The following is a 19,767-nucleotide window of genomic DNA, read 5'->3' as shown; positions in this document are numbered from 1 at the left end:
CCCAAGTACTTTCACTTCCCTGTTTCTCATCACTGCTTTCAAAGAACCAGCAACCTTTCTTCCTTGTTGTACCCTTTCAAACACTTCACCCTCCAAACTTCCATCCTTACTCATCACACTACCATAGTACTTTCACTTCCCTGTTTCTCATCACTGCTTTCAAAGAACCAGCAACCTTTCTTCCTTGTTGTACCCTTTCAAGCACTTCACCCTCCAAACTTCCATCCTTACTCATCACACTACCCAAGTACTTAAACGTACTCACATTTTCCATTTCCTCCTCATCCATCCTCATTGTACATTCACTGACTTCACTTCTCTCGAAGACCGTAACTTTGCTCTTCCCTACATTCACCTTTAGTTCTGTTTCTTACACACACTCCCAGACTCATCCACCAAGCCTTGCAGTTCCCATTTGTCTTCACGTAACAACACAGTATCATCTGCAAACAACAGTACAGGGAGTTTCCAAACACTGCCCTCTCTCATTAGGGCCACTCCAACATCCACTGCCCTACCTTGTATCTCTTTTATAACCTCATCCATGAACTGATTGAACAACCATGGAGACATGACACATCCCTGTTTCAACCTAGCCTTCAAATAGAAAAATTTACTCAGTTCATTATCCACACGCACTGCAGCCTTAGCACCATCATACGTACTCTTCACAGCATTCAGCAACTTCTCATCTACTCCTTTTATTCTTAATACTTTCCACAATCCTTGTTTATCCACCCTGTAATATGCTTTCTCCAAATCCATGAAGGCTGCATACAAATTTTTTCCCTTCTCTAGAGACTTTTTAACTAAAGATCTAAGAATGAATATCTGATCTACACAACCTCTTCCCTTCCTAAAACCTCCCTGTTCTTCTCCACCTAATTCCTCTGTTATTTCCCTGACTCTGTCAATAGGTATCCCACCATACACTTATCCTGTTACACTAAGAAGACAAATGCCCCTATGATTACCACACACTTCTTTTTCCCCTTTCCCTTTGTACAAGGGAATAATTATACCTGACTTCTAATTCTCTGGGACTCTACCTTCCTCCCAGGCCAATCTGCACATCTTCCACATCCATTCTACTACTATCTCTCCCCCATGCTTCAGCATTTCACCACACACTCCTTCAGTTCCTGGGGCTTTCCTCATTTTTACTTTCTTAGTTACTTCCAGAACTTCCATCCTACTGATTTCTTCCTGTCTTCTCACCTCCCTCCTTCTCCCAGCCATTCCCAAGCCACTTATACTCGCATTACTTTCATTCTCTGTGTTCATTATAAAAAATGTAGAATTAAAGCTTCACTACTGTACTAAGAAAATTTGTTTAGTTTAATATTCTGCAGGATGTAATTTTTTTTTTTTTTTTTTTCCAAATAATATTCAGTCACCATGGCTTGTGGTATACTTTTACCTCTAACTTAGCCTAAAATTTTTATCTCCAGCTTGAATGCTGAGTTTTAGCATTAGATTATTAACACTAGAATATGATGCTAACTATGAAGAAGTGCTGTGGAAAGAATGAAGGGCCAGATTGTTTTTGCTGCCACTAATCTACGTGAAATAAGCTGTAAAAAAGATGAGACTAGACCAAGTTAGAGTAAAAATAGTATATATATATATATATATATATATATATATATATATATATATATATATACCGGTATATATATATATATATATATATATATATATACAGTAGTCATTTGTGCATATTCTTTTGCCACCTAGCAAAGTTGATGTTACACAGATTCTTTCAGGTTAATGTGTCATGAAATATTTTGTATATTCAGGCAGCTTCAGTGGTGCTTGGTTCTTGACTTAACTTTATTTTTCCTATTTCTCAGTTTGTAAAAGTTGGATATGCTGGCTGCAATTTCCCCGCCCACATTTTCCCCTCCATGGTGGGGCGACCAATCATCAGAGCAACAAACAAGATTGGTGATATTGAGGTCAAGGTAGGGAGCCAGTGTTAGTTTTCAATTATGGCATTAGCTTTGATACATACTGAATATGTAATTTCAGTACAAATGAATAAAAAGGGGAAAAAAATGTGACATCAGACGTAGCCATGTTCATTAACTGCTACCTTAGTTAATAATACATGTTTGAAATATTTCTTCTTTGTAATTGTGTGATGTCTCTTTTGTATATGAAAATAGGAATGGTACTGATTTTTTTTTTTTTTTTTTTTTTCTTTAAGAATAACCTGATCAGACTTCAAGTATTGGCCTTTATTTTCTGTTTTGTCATAGCACTTTGATTTGCATTTTCACTTTATTTGAATGGCAAGAGTTACTGTGATTACAGTATTTTCCTACATGCTTTGTATGAAGTAGACCTAGCCATAATTATGCCAAGTCTTTTGCAGTATCAAAATTTTCACAAATTGTAAATTTTGGGTTATATAGTCATATCAGTTCTCTTTATCTTGTAGATTTTTTTTTTTTTTTCCCAACAATCTCATTGCATTGTTAATTGTGGTTAGAGGAATGGAAATTCAGTTGTATAAATAATATAGGAGTCTTTAAAACGTCATCAGCTGTTTTGTTTGTACTTTGAGACACACTGTATATGTGATGTACGGTAGCTGGTATTTTTACCATAAACTTGTTCTGGATAAGTGTAAGATTTTGTCAGATACAAAGCAAGTTGGATAAGAAGCACATTTTTCTTGCATAATTCTTTAGGTTGACCACTTACAACTAAAATATTTGTTTGTTTGTTTGCAGGAATTTATAGGTGTAAGCACATATGAGACCAATAGCTCAGGTTGTATAAAACAGTCGGTAGTGAACTTTTGATTATGTTTGCTCTAAAGTACCTCATAGCATCTCTGAATGGAACTGTGTGATAGAGGCCAGTAACCATCTTCCCATAGTTAATTCACCCTCACCTCCATAACTGTGCAGGGATTATTATTGACTCTTGGAACTCCCTGGAGGTAAAGGAGACCACCCTTCTTGTTCATTTGTTCAGTTCTGGATAAATGGTTGTCAGATTAATGGTCACCACAGCAGTCCTCACCAGTCCCGTCAACACTGTCAGATTATTAGTCACCATAAGCTATCGTGACTAATAAGATAAACTTCAGTGCCATTTGTCACACTTCTACTTACTAAACTTGACTTATAATAATATAATAACATACCAAATAGCATTCTTTTTTTAGAAGGAAGAGGACAACGAACGTAAGCATGAACAGCATCTTTATTACAAACGTTTTGACATTTAAATTGTCATCATCAGTGATCTAAAAGGAGAAATAAATTCAGGTCAAAACCCTAAAGATCAGTCACAATATTGTTTAAGGGAAAAACACACACACAGATGCATGGTCTATATAAGAAAAAAGGAGGGGGAAGGGGATGGAAAATGGTACTAAAACAGAGTTTCATAACATAAATAGGTACTGCAGACAGTATTATTTAGAGATGGGTTATAGAGCTTAACCCTATCAGGTTTCTGGGCAGGTCAGATTATGTCTGTGCCAGAGTCAGCCACTCACACTGACCCACATCTTCGCAGCCCGATATTTTACTTTGATCGCTCTGTGTAAATAGACTATTCATGATAGAATGTTGGGTTTGGTGTCATTTTAAAGCTGAATAGTTTTACTTTATCGTAGTATGTTCAAAAAAGGAGAAAAAGTAAAATAAAATGTCAAAATGACGAGTTGAAGTTAGGTGAAAAACAAAAATTTTATACCTTGCTGTAGAAAAATATTCAGCAAAAAATAATGAGTAAAGATATGTAAATTTAGCTTAAACCATGCAAAAATACAATAAATTACCTTTACAATGATGTCTATCTATCTATCTATTGCCAGACGCCTCAATCTCGTTTGGGGTGGCCACAAACAAATCGCCTCCAAGTCGCCCTGTCCCCCGCCATTTCACTCCCCTGCTCCCAGCTCATACACCCCCCTCTCTCATATACCTCTCCACCCCATCCCTCCATCTCATCCTCGGCCTCCCCCTCCCTCTTTCCCCCTCCACCTCACTCACATACACTCTCTTCGTCAGTCTTTCACCCTCCATCCTCTCCACATGGCCAAACCACCTCAGTGTGTTCCTCATAACGCTTCCTATCACATCCACATCAACACCACAACGCTCCTTTATATCCTCATTCGTCAGCCAGTCTCTCCATGTGACTCCACAGGCTCCTCTTAAATAACTCATTTCCACTGCTCTCACTCTTGGCTTGTGTCCTTCCAACAACGTCCAAGCTTCACTTCCGTACGTTAGAGTTGGTATCACAATACTGTCATGTAGTAACTTTTTCACTTCCATGCTCACTTCCCTGTTTCTTATCACTGCTTTCAAGGAACCAGCAACCTTTCTTCCCTGCTGTACCCTTTCAAGCACTTCACCCTCCAAACCTCCATCCTTACTCATCACACTACCCAAATACTTAAACGTACTCACATTTTCCAATTCCTCACCATCCAACCTCGCTGTACATTCACTGACTTCACCTCTCTCAAAGACGTACTCACATTACTCTTCCCTACATTCACCTTTAGATTCGGTTTCTTACACACTCTCCCAAACTCATCCACCAAGCCTTGCAGCTCTCCTTCGTCTTCACTTAACAACACAGTATCATCTGCAAACAACAGTACAGGGAGTTTCCAAACATTATCCTCTCTCACCATGGCCACTCCAACATCCACTACCCTACCTTGTACCTCTTTTATTACCCCATCCATGTACAGATTGAACAACCATGGAGACATGACACATCCCTGTTTCAACCCAACCTTCAAAGAGAAATATTCACTTAGTTCACCATCCACACGCACTGCAGCCTTCGCACCATTGTACATACTCTTCACAGCATTCAACAAATTTCCATCTACTCCATATATTCTTAACACTTTCCACAATACTTGTCTATCCACCCTGTCATATGCTTTCTCCAAATCCATGAATGCCGCATACAACTTCTTTCCCTTCTCTAGAAACTTTTCCACTAAAGATCTGAGAATGAATATCTGATCTACACAACCTCTTCCCTTCCTAAAGCCTCCCTGTTCTTCTCCAACTAATTTCTCTGTTCTTTCTCGAACTCTGTCAATAAGTATCCTACCATACACTTTTCCTATTATACTAAGAAGACAAATGCCCCTATGGTTACCACACATTTCTTTTTCCCCTTTTCCTTTGTACAAGGGAATAATTATACCTGACTTCCAATCCTCCGGGACTCTACCTTCCTCCCAGGCCAATCTGCACATCTTCCACATCCATTCTACTACTATCTCTCCCCCATGCTTCAGCATTTCACCACACACTCCATCAATTCCTGGGGCTTTCCCCGATTTAACTTTCTTCATTGCTTCCACAACTTCTATCCTACTGATTTCTTCCTGTCTTCTCACCTCCCTCCTTCTCCCAGCCATTCCCCAGCCACTTATACTCGCATTACTTCCATCCTCTACGTTCAACAATTCCTTAAAGTGTTCTCTCCATCTGCTCACTTTTTCTCCCTTCTCCACTAGTAATCTACCATTTTTATCTTTCACTCCCCTGCTAACTTCACTTCTACCCTGTCTTACTCTTTTCACCTCTCTCCAGAACATTTTCTTACAGTCCCTCCACTTTACACTCAAATTTCTTCCAAATTCCTCATCCACTCTCTTCTTACTCTCTCTTACTAATCTTTTCACCTTTCTCTTCCTTTCTACATATAACTCTCTCTTCCGCCTCTCAACCTCTTCCACGCCCCTATTTCTCATCCATTCATTGTATGCTTTCTTCTTTTGTGCCACAGCCTGTTTCACCTCTTCAGTCCACCACGCTGTTCCTTGCACCCCCCTCCGTCTTCTCTTCCTTCCACACATCACATCACATGCTGCACATATTTCTTCTGTAAATATTCTACACACACCTTCCACATCTCCCATCTGCTCCAATTCATATTTGCCCAATCGTTCCTCTACTTCTCTCTTATACTCTGCCTTTTTCTCATCCTTCTGTAACCTTTCCACTCTCCTTGCAACTACTCCTTCCTCTCGTCTTTCCCTTCTTCTATTCCTCCAACTTTCTTGTACTTTAATTCTGGCCATCACCAAGTAGTGGTCAGAAAGTCCACTCCCCCAACCTCTATACACTCTTGCATCCATTACACATCTTCGCATCCTTTCATCCACACACACATAATCAATCATTGCCTTCCTTTCATTCAGTTCACCACCCACCCTTCTCATCACTCGCCATGTATACCTGTGAATCATTTTATGCCTGAAGAGGGTATTGGCTATCACCAACCCCCTCCCAGCACAAATGTCCACTAACGCACTCCCATTCTCATCTATCTCAGCAGGCACACCCCACTCACCAACTATTCCATCCACCTTCACATTCCCAACTTTACCATTCATATCACCAATCAAAAACACTCTCTCATTCCTTCCAAACTTTTCCATGCACACTTCTACATTTGTCCAGAACTCTTCTCTCACTCTTCTAGCACGATCTTGCGTTGGCGCATACACACACACAATCGCCCACATTTGTATTCCAACTTTCAACTTTACCCACACAATCCTTGACCCAACTGATCCATACTGTCTTATGCTCCTCTTCCATCTTTTACTCACAACTATACATACTCCTTCCTTTGCCCTCTCATTCTCACCTACTCCTGCACATATACCCCATCCATACTCCCATTCTCTCACACTTTCTTCTCTCCATTTTGTTTCAGTTATTCCTCATACATCCACTTTCGCATCCTCAAGCACCTGGACAATCTCTCTCTCTTTCACCTCATCATTCGCTCCCCTTACATTCCAGGTTCCAATTACAATGTCCTTTGTCCGGTCCTTGGTCGTCATCGTTTGGTCAGTCCTTGTCCGAGGCTTATTGTTTGTTTTTTTAGTTAGTTGTTAGCCCTCCGCCAACCCTTTTAGTCGCCTTTTACGACAAGCAGGGATACTGGGGGAGTATTCTTGAAAACCCCCCCTACCCCCAAGGGGGGTAGATTAAATACAATAAATTACCTTTATAGATTAAATACAATAAATTACCTTTACATTGATATATAGCTTATGGTAATACTTGCATTTCATTGGACAGTAAAGCGAAAGGAAAGAGATGCACAATTTTATTCTAGTCTTGGCCGCATATTCGCTTTGCGATGTTTTTCTTTGATCGGTCAGTGTAAATACACTTTTTATGATAGGATGTTGGTTGTGGTGTTATTTTGAAGTTGAATAGTTGTACTTTATTGTAGTATGTTCATAAAAGGAAAACAAGGAAAATAAAAAGTCAGTGACGAGTTGAAGTTAGGCAAAAACTAAAAATTTTATAGCTTGCTGTAGAAAAATATTCACCGAGAATAAAGTTATAAAGAAACAAAACCATGAGTCAGACCAGCTGTGCAGTACCGCCACGCATAGAGCAACCATTCCGTGACATCATGCTCAAGCCCCTTTGTTATGATAAGTAAACACGATTTATGGTGAATACTGTATTTTACAAAAGTTTCGTAAAATGACGATGAAAAGAGTCATTGGAATCTCTGAGGTTGGATTTGAAATGACGATCGAAATAGTCATAAGAATCTCAAAGGGTTAATATACAGTAAAATATCAAATTTCAATGGACATATGTACCAAAAAAACACATCTAAATTCAAAACATCGAAATTTAAACTGAACTTCTTATGGGAAAAATCAGTTTGGGTCCAGGGCCTCCCAACTTCACTACGTAAAATCATGATTTTTTGCCCACACTTCCTTTAAACTTTATGAACTATAAATGTGGTTAAGTAACTGTAGTTCTGCACTGTAGTGCTATACTGTACTGTAGTGTAGAATACAGCAAAATTTGTTACAGTTTGTCAGTATCCTGTCACAGTTTTTATTACTGTAGTTACAGCACACTGTACAGTACAGTACTAACCTTAGGTTATGGAATATTATCACTTGGCTGGCTGGCATTGGTGGTGTGTGCCAGGGGTGGGCCACTTAGTTGAAGTAGCCTCCTCTGTGGAGGTATCCAACCCAAATTTCTCAAAATGAAAATCATCCTTGAGTATCTGGACATCTGCAAGGTCAACATCTTCCTCCTCACCCTCTTGGATGGTTATATCTTGCAACACCCTAGTAATTGGCCTAAAAAAGGTGATGATCTTTGACTGTTTCTGCTTATGAAGCCCGTGACAGCATCGAAATTTGCGATTTTGCATCGAAAAGTGAGGTAGGCAGACCACTCCAAAATGCATCTAAATTCGAATCATCGAACCCTAAACTGTCGAAATTTGAGATTTTACTGTATATTGATTCTAGCAATCGTAAGTTGATGTTTGATGAAGAAGCTAATATTTTAAAATTCTCATTTTTGAGTGTAATATCACAAGATTCACAATGGGCTCTTACTGCTGAGTGAGGAGGGAACCTGAGTCTTTGGCCTGTCCTGCTCGACTGACCCATATGTTCGTCTGTCCTAATCTTGAAAGTACAGATTGTGCTATGGGCAAGTGAAAAAATATACAACAGACGAACATAGATCGGTTGGAACAGGGTCTTTAATGTGAAAAAATGAGCCAGTTTTGAATGCATTACTTAGTCCACTCACTTGATGTAGCGCTGCCTACTTCTTCCTTAGTCTTTATCATTCTTTTTCTGTGCCTGCCCTTCTCTCTTCCTATTACTCCCATCTTTCCTGTCGCTTCTTGTTGGTTTTCTTTCCTTTACAGGTGGCTTTACATTGAGTGACAAGCCAGATGGTTTCCTGTAAGCCAAGAAACCATTTGCAATGCTGGGTGGTAACCATATAACCAAACCATATGTGCACCCTACATGTCAACAAGTGGGTTGGTGGAGGGTTAGTGCCCTTCCCTGTAAAACAAATAACTCAAAGTCAAATGGCCTCCCCTTACGGGATTATTGCGTCTGGCAATAAATATAAACTTAGTATAATCTTAAAGTCAATTAAGCAACGTTGGGTCTGGTTAGTACTTGGATGGGTGACCGCCTGGGAACACCAGATGCTGTTGGCATCCCTACGTTTCAAGTGGGGTTGGTGGAGGATTAGTGCCCCTCCCCATAAAACAATTAACTCTAAGCCCTTGGCCACCTCGTCTGGGATACATGGCGTCTGGCAATGAATGAATGAATGAATGAAAAATTTAAGGATAAAATTTAACAAGGCTGTGGATTAAACGGATTTTTCATTTGAACTGAAATATCGCCCGAGTACTGTAAACTAAAATTAAATGCCTCTCTACTAGCAGTAGAGATTGGTTGTTTAGGCATGTAATGGTTGTTAATATAATTCCTTACAAGACGATAGAACGAGTTATCACTATAGTCATTATTTACAAAATATTTTCCTAGGAAGCAAATCTCATCATGGAATAGAGAATATGCAGCTGAGAGAAAAAGTGCCCCATGTAACATTTTACAACAATAACTGAAAAAACTGCTACCCAAACCTGAGAAAGTAAGCTTATGGAACACAAAAAATAGTAATTTACCATTCTCTCTCCTAACCATGATATAAAAAAATAACACCGTGTCGGCAGTACCTCTTTATGTTATGTAACTCTCTTTTAGTACCCCTTCCCATCCTCCCCCTTTTTTGAAAATTAAGACTGTGTGTCTGTGTGTTTTTTTTACTTACACGATATTCTGATTGATTTTTAGTGTTTTGACTTGACCCCCCCCCCCCCCCCCCGCCTTTTCAATCGCTAATGATATTTTAAATGTTGAAATGTTTGTAATAAAGATGCTGTTCACATCTACGCTCGTTGTCCTTCTCCTTCTGAAGTTGAGGTTCGTTATGAACACCACACTTTCTTTTTTCATTTAGGGTTTGGTTACTAATGACAACCCTAAACACTGCTGCAGTATTGTTGTAATTGCTATTATTGCTCCATTACTGCAGCAACCTACAACTGTATTATTTACTGTACAGTAGTAATACTACCTGTACTAATCCAAATGTTGCTTATGCTATTTTACCCTGTTGTGATTACTTTAACCTAGAATAATCCCCCCATTTTTCCAAGGCTTTTAAACTCATATCTTAACAGTTTTTATAACTTAGAAGTAGGTTTATGGTAAATCCATCATATTTTATGGAGTTACTGTAGATGCTATTGTAGTTTTACTTAACAGTAATAGATTACATTAGTTGTAAGTGTATAGTCAAAAATATCATCTGAAATGTTTCTGTATTCTTCACTGTATATTGGTACCATACTTGTATTTTATTGTACAATGTTCTTTATTCAATACTTTTTAAAATATTTTATAACTTCCAGTTATCATGTTTATTCTCTGTGTTGTTTTCATTTTGGTTATGCTGAGACAAGTTCCTCTGTTTGTCCCTTGCTTGTGTTTCTGTCCAATAATATGCTGTTCTGTACACTGCTGCTTGCATTGGAAGGAGTGGGCTCACTTTCCTGTAAGTAGTTCTGAGTGGCCACTTATCACATTGAGTCACCTGTGTGTTTTAGTTACATGTGCATGGTCACTATATGTGTGTGATTGTGTTTACATGTGCTCATCTTAGGCATTACTGATTATACCTGTGATCATATTTAAGCATTACCAAATGTGGAGGGATTATCAAGAAACAGTGTTTTCAACAGTGCCACACTTCAGACTTACTTGTATAGGGTTGTGGATTACCGGTACCTGAACAGTATTTTTTTTTTTTCTTCTACAGTTGTAGCTTCTACGTTTTATATTCACTTTGTTCGTACCTTTTAACGTGATGAATTGTTGATAGACGTTGGCGCAGGATACAGAAGCATTAGTTAATTTTTTAGTTGAACAAATCAGTAGATTGACATAAACAATTAACTCTAAGCCCTTGTCCACCCCGTTTGGGATACATGGCGTCTGGCAATGAATGAATGAATGAATATTTCATCATCATCATCCGGACCTCCTTTCCCACCCTAGGGCAGGATGAGTATTAGCAATGTCCAGACTGCCCAGATTTGCTCAATCCAATGGGCTGTCCTTCATTCACTCATCATTCAAACCCTCGGAATCCTGGCTCTATCGGATATGCTAAAAACATTCACCATGTTTTGTAGCTTTACGTAAACGTATCCGATAGAGTCAATCCAAACGCTGCCACGTTAAAAGGGGTCCCAAATCCCTGATCATGCACTTCTCCTCACAACATTTATCCAGGCAGCTCAATCTCTTGTCAGTTCCCTAGCCTCACCAACTTCCAAACCTCTCTTCCTCACACACTCATCCACCATATCTTCTCCTTCTCCTTGGCCTACCTCGCCTCCTCCCTTCTCCCTCCTCCAGATTCACTCAGATACACCTTTTTCATCACTCAGTTGGTATCCATTCTCTCCACATGACCATACCATCTCAGTACACTCTCTTCAATTCTTGTGTCCACTGACTTCCTCACTCCACATCTTTCGTGAATCACATTATTTCGTATCCTATCCACCCTCTGTACTCCACATACATTCCTCAGCATTCCCATCTCTACTGCTCTTACTCTTGACTTTTCATTTTCATGCCACACCATAGTCTCACATCCATATGTTAAAGTTGGCACTAACACTCCTTCATGTTAGCCTTGTGCAGCTGCAACACTCAAGCCTCTGTTTCTTATCAAGGCCTTCATTGCACCAGCTACTTTTCTTGCTTGTGTCACTCTGCTTTCGACTTCTTTTGCCCATTTTCCTCTCTTTTCTATCACTGTACCCAGGTATTTGAACTCTCACACCAATTCCAGTCTCTCTCCATTCACTGTAACATCGCACTGGGATTCACGTCTCTCAGTAACCATCACTTTACTCTTTTCTACGTTTACTCTCAAGGCACAACACTGACAGACATCAGCAAAACTCTGCACTAGCCTACCAAGTTCTTATTTGTTATTTGCAAGCAGTACTGCATCATCAGCATACAACAAATTTGAGATATTCCATCCATCACCATTCATTACCAGTGCCATCCCTCTCTCCATTGTCTTTTTACTTCTTTCATCACCCCATCCATATATATACTGAACAACCATGGGGACATCACACAACCTTGTTGCATGCCCACATCGATCATGAACTTAGATGCCCGTTAACTCTTACACTTTATTTTATTATTATTTTTTTTTTAAATAACGGAACAGAGGAAGATTGACATAAACATTTAACTCTAAGCCCTTGTCCACCCCGTTTGGGATGTGATAGGAAGCGTTATGAGGAACACACTGAGGTGGTTTGGCCATGTGGAGAGGATGGAGGGTGAAAGACTGACAAAGAGAGTGTATGTGAGTGAGGTGGAGGGGGGAAGAGGGAAGGGGAGGCCGAGGATGAGATGGAGGGATGGGGTGGAGAGGTATATAAGAGAGGGGGGTGTGAGTTGGGAGCAGGGCAGTGAAATGGCGGGGGACAGGGCGACTTGGAGGCGATTTGTTTGTGGCCACCCCAAACGGGATTGAGGCGTCTGGCAATAGATAGATAGATAGATAGGAAGGAAAAACAAATGAATAAAAAAAAAAAAAATCATACACCAGATTACTGGTGTCCTCTGTTCATAAAATATCTGTAACAGTTAGACTTGAACAGTTGTAGGTTGAAGTTTGGAGGGAAACAACTCTGGGGAAGTGAGTTCCAAAGAGATGCAATACGGGGAATGAAAGAATTCTGATAGGCAGAAGTTCTGCAATATGGTTGAGTGACATTCCAGTCATGAGTGCTACCAGATGCCCGTGTAGCATGAGGGAAGGCATGGAGAGGTGTCTTCATGGAGGCAACTTCTTCTGAGCATTTGCCATAAAAATATCTGTAAAATAATGCAAGGGAGGCAACATTCCTTCCTACTTGTAAAGGAGGTAGTTTATTTGTAATGGCAGGGTTGTTAATAATTCTAACAGCTTTGTTCTGAATTTTGTCAAGTTGTTTTAATGCAACCTCTCCACATCCATTCCACAAGGGTGAGCAATATTCAAGCTGAGAGGGCACATGACTCTTTATAAATCACAGCTAACTGCTCGTCAGTGAAGAAGTTATGGACTCTGTACATTAATCCAAGTTTCTTTGAGGCAGTTTTAGCAAGTGATCTAACATGAGAGGTCCAGCTGAGGACATTGTTAAGTGAGATGCCAAGAATTTCAATACTTTTGGAGATGGGAATATTAATAGTACTGAAGGTAATATATGAATCTGGCAATATCTGTCTATTAGTATATTGTTTATATTTAGTTTTACTAGCATAAAATGAGACAAGGTTGTTTTGTCCCCATTCACTGATCGTAGATAGGTCTTGATTTATGGAGATGGCTGTACTGAGTTGAAAGGTAGAGATATTAGATTTTGTAAATGGGTGTCTGAGTGTGAATGAACTCTGTAGTGTTGAGTCATCTGCATATGAGTGGATGGGATTGTGGGTGACAGATAAGAGATCATTAACATGAACCAGCAACAGGGTTGGGGCCAGAACTGATCCCTGCAGCACGTCGGCATTAATTGAGTGGAAATTGGAATATACAGTGCTCGTCAGAAGTATGGAGCGCCCTGCGTCCCTCCTGAGAAACAAACCTTTCAACATTGAAAAAACATAAAAATAATTCATTTTATTTACCTTTAGTGCTTCGTAGGGTAGCCTTTACGTTTCTTCACGGACCTGAGACGTCTTGGAAGTGAAAGGGTGAGGCTCCTGAGGTGATGGAGGGGTACTTTGTCCTAGGAGTCATGAATGGCGGCTTCCAACTTAGGCAGAGAGCTCACGTCTTTCCCTTGGAGACTCTTCTTTACGAGGTACCAGAGGTTTTCAATCGGGTTGAGGTCTGGGCTATTTCCTGGCCAGTCTGTCATGAATGATACCTCGCAGTCACGAAGCCAATTCACGAAGCCAATTGGTGACCGATTTGGCCTTGTGAGCAGGTGCACCGTCCTGCTGAAACACTCGTGCACCTGTTAGCTCGAAGGAGTCTGGTAAATGATCACACAGAAGCTCCAGGTAAACATCCTGATTCACTCTGAGGTTCTTGGGAAGTACAACAAGCTTCCCCAAACCCTTCCCTGAGAAACAACCCCATACCATGAGTGAATCAGGATGTTTAACTGTGCTTTCTACATACCGTGGGTCAAGTGGGTCACTACCTTTGCGTCGATACACACGTGCTCCTCTGTTACAGGTAACACTAAACGTTGCCTCATCAGACCACAACACTGACAACCATTGCTCCTCACCCCAGGTTAGATATTTATTAGCAAAGGCAAGCCTACGAATTCTCTGGCTCTTGGTAAGAAGAGGCTTTTTCACAGGCCTATGACTTGTGTAACCAAGCTCATGCACCCTACGAGACACTGTTCTCACTTACACCTCACCAAACACTTCCGGGTTGCTCTCCTTAATTTTCCTTGCACTCACACGAGGATTAAACTCCACTGCACGTTTTAAAACATTAACAGACCTTGGGGAAGTTTTCCTAGGCCTACCAGACCTCAGTTTCTTTGTGGGAAGTTCACCACTGTTTTCCTCCCGAAACCGCGCACACCAACGACGCACTGTCGATCGTGCCACACCAACCAATTCACTAATTTCCTTTGTCTGGTGGCCTGCCTCCTTTAGAGCAATGATCTGGGATATGATTTCACTCAATAGTTCACGGGTAGGTGCCATAACAAAGTTTTGAAGGCCAAAACACTGCGGGACACTCGGTAAAAAAATGGCGCAATTTGAGAGGGACACTCGGTGGAGTTCCTCTCTCTCAGGCAGCCCGTGGGCGACTGAGGCGGGAACCAACCAGCGCGTCGGAAGGCCTCAGGCTACCTTGACGTCATGCTCGGAGCTCAAACTTGTGGCTCAATTCTTACCCCCCAAAATCGGTGATTCTTTTTGGGCCATAAGTATTGCGCGCCTGGCGGAAAACGCTGAATACTTCTGACGAGTACTGTACATCATCTACTTTTACTCTTATTTTCCTGTCACTGAGGTATGAGGAAATCAAAGGAACAAAAGACATTAGTCCATAGCAAGGGAGTTTGGACAGGAGGGAACGGTGCCATACTCCAACGAAAGCTTTAGAAATATCAAGGGCTACTGCATGAGTTTCTCCATGTAGGTCAATTGATTGATGGATGATATGAGTTGGGAGATTGAGTATGTCAATGGTGGATCGTTCGTGGCGAAAACCATATTGTCTGTCACTAAATAAGTTGTTGGATTCAAGATGTTTAACAGTGTGCATATTAATTAAAGTTTCAAATACCTTACCAAGGGAAGATGTGACTCTTATTGGTTTGTAATCAGAGGGGTCAGAGGAACTTCCTTTCTTCGGAATTGGGTGGATATTGGCTTCTTTCCGTGCATTTGGGAATGAAGAAGTACGTATGCATAGTCTGAATAATTTAGCTAGAACAGAGGCAGGTTCAGGGGAACACTTTTTCAAAACAATTGGCAGAATTCCATCTGGGCCTGGAGCATTGTTAGTGGGTAAATTGTCTAGGATGGATTTTACGTATCTTCTCTGTATTTTAAGTGGAACAATTTCGGGAGAGTCAAGTTCTGGTACTGGGACGTTTGAATGTTCCTTCACCGCTCTCTTAACCTCATCATGCTTCACTACCATCATACAAACTCTTGATGGCATCTAGCAGCTTACCATCTACACCATACATGCACAAAACTTTCCACAATTTCTTCTCTGTCCGCTTTGTCGTATGCTTTTTCCAGATCCTTGAATGCTATAAACACCTTATGGTCTTTCACACAAGCCTTCTCTGCTATCTGTCTCACTGCAGATATTTGATCCACACATCCTTTTCCACTCCTAAAGCCACCCTGTTCATCACTCACTAGGACTTCTGATATCTCTCTTACTTTCTCTATAATAATTCTTCCATATACCTTCCCTACCACACTTAATAAACTTATGCCACAATAATTCATGCACTCACTTCGCTTACCTTTATTTTTGTACATGGGTACAATCACACCATTTTTCCACTCTGCTGGCACAGTTTCACTCATCCATGCCTTCTTACATATCTCCAACAAGCACTCCATTCCACTCCCTCCACTACAATTATCTCTGCATACACTCATCAACCCCAGCTGCTTTCCCATTTTCCAGCTGCTCCACAGCACTCTTTACCTGTGCGAGTGTCACGTCTCCTGGCACTGCATTCCTTCTGTGCACACCTCTAAAACCAGCCTTGTTTACAGTTGCTATGCTTTCTCTATTTCCATTAATCAGGCTTTCAAAATTTTCTTCCTATCTGGTCTGTACTTCATCCCCATGGGTTAATAATCTACCACCTACATCCTTCACATGGTCACATTTCTTTTTGCTTTCACTTCTACATTTCTGCACCTCTTTCCAGAGTAACTTCCTATTTTGAGAGTAGTTTGCATTAATTTTTCTTCCTAGATCATCATTTACCTCCTTCTTTTTCCTCTTCACTGGTCTCTTTATGTGCTTCTTGCTCTCAGTATATTCAGTTCTTATTTCAACTGAACCCCTGTCCTGTAACCACTTTAGCCACTTCTTCCTTTTTTCCATCACCGCCCTCTTAACCTCATCATCCCACTATGCCGTACCTTTCTTTGTTGTTACTCTTGCCACGCCACACACCGCTTTAGCATTCCTAACTAAGCAGTCCCTGTATGCATTCCACAGGCTGTCCAGATCCATTTCATTCTAATTCACTGATTCTAACTCCTCTACTTTGGTCCTGTAATCATCTGCCATTTCTTTGATCCTCAGCTTATTGACTTTCAGTCTTTCTTCCTGACCGCTTCTTTCTCTCCTGATCCACCCTGCTCCTCTCGGCTTTATCTTGTATACCACAATCATATGATCTGACAGAACTCCATGTCGTCCTCTCATGGACCTCGTATCAGCAATCATTCCCATCATCGACCTCTCTCCGAGCACGTAATCAATCAGGCTTCTTTCAGCACAGTCCCTGTTCCCTCTATACCATGTATATTTATGTGCATCTTTGTGTTTGAAATACAAGCTACAAATGCATAACTTCCTCTCCTGACACATATCCTTTAGTCGCTTCCCATTATCATTTTCTCCTGGTACTCCATTACAACCCAATTTGTCATCCTCAGGACCAGTGCCTACTCTTCCATTCATATCCCCGATTATGATCACTTTATAGCTCCTGAGCATTTCTCTCACTACTTCATCCAGCTCATCCCAAAACCTGTCTTTCTTTCACTCTTGTCTTCACATAGTGCATATGCAACAATCACTGCCACTTTCACCTTCTCATACTTGAACTTGACATACATACACCTTGAGCTGACACATTTGTAGTCTCTCATTCCACTCTGCCACACCTCATTCATCAACAAAGCATCTCCTTCCTTGCATCTTCCTCTTCCATTCATTTCACACCCTCCTATTCCTCCACTTCGCACCCTTTCATCTTCGTTGCACACAGTGCCATCATGTCATATCTTGCACTCTTGAACACATTCACCACTTCCACCCTCTTTCTCTCCTCATTCACACCTCTCACATTCCACATGGCCATGCGAATCTGCTCATTTGGTTGGGGCCTTGGGCAGGTATTGGGCTCTCTGAGGCTCTCTGTAACAACTGCCATGATTAAGTGATTTTGGATAGGGGAATCTGGGGGGCACTTAACCTTGCCAGAAATCCTGGTTATATGGTTACCACCCAGCATAGTAAATGGTTTCCTGGGTACAGGACACCATTTGGCTTGTCACTCAGTGTACAGATCATATGGCATCTCTGCATTGAGTGAGTGGAAGATGAGTGCCCCCATCCACCACATTACTTTTATATAATTGATATCAAGTTGTAGCAGTGAAAGTGATGCTAGAGAGAGATGCCTTTATACGATGGTGCTGATATAATCAGATGACTCCACAGTTGAGCACTGTAATATAAATATCCCTCATCTCCCTCCCAATTCACCAAAAGGAGGAAACTGTACTGCATAAGAACAACTTCAGCCTGCAGGCCACTGGGTTCACGTTCAGAGGAGTTTGGGATCTATCAACAACAGAGGCATTGAGTATACACATGAATGCATATGCGGTAAATTATTTCAGTAACTTATGCCATTCATGTCACATTTTCAAGAACTGTTGTCAACTTTTTGTTCTTATAATGTATTAGTACTGTACTATTTTTCCCAGCAGCTGACTATTCAACAAAATCAAAATCAGAGTTAATACAGCTAAGTATAATATTACATCCTTTCTCTTACTCTGTGTGGTTTAAAGAAAGTGACATGCACCATGATGGCAGCAGTGTTAATGAAATTTGTTTTCTGTTGAGAGGTAACTAAATTAAATTTTCATTTCTTATATATTACAGCATAAGTAGAATAGCATTGTAGGTATATAACAGTAGCAGTAGGGAGATGATGATGGATTAGGAAAAATGTGAAAATTTTAGGAAAAGTAGAAACTTTGGTTGGGAGTCCCTGAGTGAAATAGTTCTAAGTGAAGAAACTTTCATTTACATGGTTGGCAACTTGATGACAAAGTAACTGTATAATTATGTGAGTCAGTTTGAAGATGGAAGGGTGTATGGAAGGCTAAGCATAAGGTATGGTTGATGAATGTGGTAAATGAATATGGGAGTCAAGATGTGGAGGTTGAGGGAAAAAAAAAAAAAAAAAAAAAAAAAAAAAAAAAAAAAAGTGAACTGAAATGGATGCATGAAATATGTATGGAGAGGCATATGACAAGGATTGCACCTCTTTTATTAACCCATTTGTGCTTAGGGCTCCTGTGTGAGGGATTGCACAGGAAGAGTTCTAATAGTACTGCCCTCTGTCTTTCAGCCCTTAATCACAAAACTCATAGATTCTTGCCCCAGGATTCCCTGTTTTATTAACCTTTGAGAATGTACCTCTGTCCTATATTTAGGACACCACACAATTGGGTTTTAAGAGCTGATAGATACCATTTGTGCCTAAGGCTCCTGTGTGAGGGATTTTGCTGGAAGGGTACCGGACATACTGCCCTTTGTGTATCAGCTCATAGTCATGAAGTTTGTAGGTCCCTGCCTTGGGGTCCCCGTCTTTATTAACCTTTGAAAATATCTACTTCCATTCTATATTTAGGATGCCAGGCTTAAGTGGATTAACATCCTCAGTGGAATGCCCTGTCTTACAGGTGTTTGTGATACCATTCTGTCTTATGTATCTGTCAGTCTGCCCATATTCTTCTTCCTCCTCTTCTTTTTCTTCTTCTTCTTCTTTTTTTTTTTTTCTCCCATAAGGAGCATTGGGGCCCTAGGCTAGGCTACTTAGTCTTGATATTGAAGGTGAGGGTGACCGTCCTTGGATTCCCTTGTGTGGTATTATGTGAGCAATAAACCCCAGTCGTCGCTTGGATGCAAATACTTGCAGGTCCATCAGGTTGAAGGGTCTTGACCCAACCACCATTATTTTTTTTGTTATATTGTTACCACCCAGCATGACAAATAGTTTCGTGGGTTATAGGAAACTACTGTATTTGGCTTGTCACTGTTTGCTGTGCCAAGTGAAGATAGCACTACATTGAGTGAGTGAATATTGGATGCCCCCACCTACCATTTTACAAAAATATAAATACCCACCCCAAAATATGTGCATATGGCTTGTGCCTTTGGGACAGTGCCAAGATATCATAGGCTTCAGTTTTAAATGATCCATTTCACTGGACAGTCTGCTGATACTCTCTGCTTTTGTGCTTTCTCTTTCATGCTTCTGGATTTATCAGTTTTTAGGGGAAGTTATTATTATTATTATTATTTTTTCCTTCATGCCCTTTCTTTCATTCTTCCT

General features: G+C 40.5%; 1 protein-coding gene across 2 annotated transcripts in view; it reads left to right on the top strand.

Annotated features, from left to right (window-relative positions):
- Arp2 (Actin-related protein 2) overlaps positions 1–19,767 on the top strand; it is a 44,344-nt gene that overhangs the window by 2,394 nt on the left and 22,183 nt on the right. Inside the window, exons 2-3 of one of the 2 annotated variants that reach the window (XM_080281390.1) lie at positions 1,854–1,964; positions 10,410–10,427. In XM_080281390.1, the coding sequence (XP_080137516.1) occupies positions 1,854–1,964; positions 10,410–10,427 (129 nt within the window). The remainder of the gene's footprint in view (positions 1–1,853; positions 1,965–10,409; positions 10,428–19,767) is intronic. The other variant, XM_080281391.1, reaches the window with a different exon arrangement.

This window comes from Coenobita brevimanus, chromosome 89 (genome assembly GCF_032717465.1).
Source record: "Coenobita brevimanus isolate Jiangsu-jjx chromosome 89, ASM3271746v2, whole genome shotgun sequence".
NCBI classification, from domain to species: domain Eukaryota; kingdom Metazoa; phylum Arthropoda; class Malacostraca; order Decapoda; family Coenobitidae; genus Coenobita; species Coenobita brevimanus.
The sequence above is the reverse complement of the archived record's forward strand: the minus strand, read 5'-3'. Positions and strand labels throughout refer to the sequence as shown.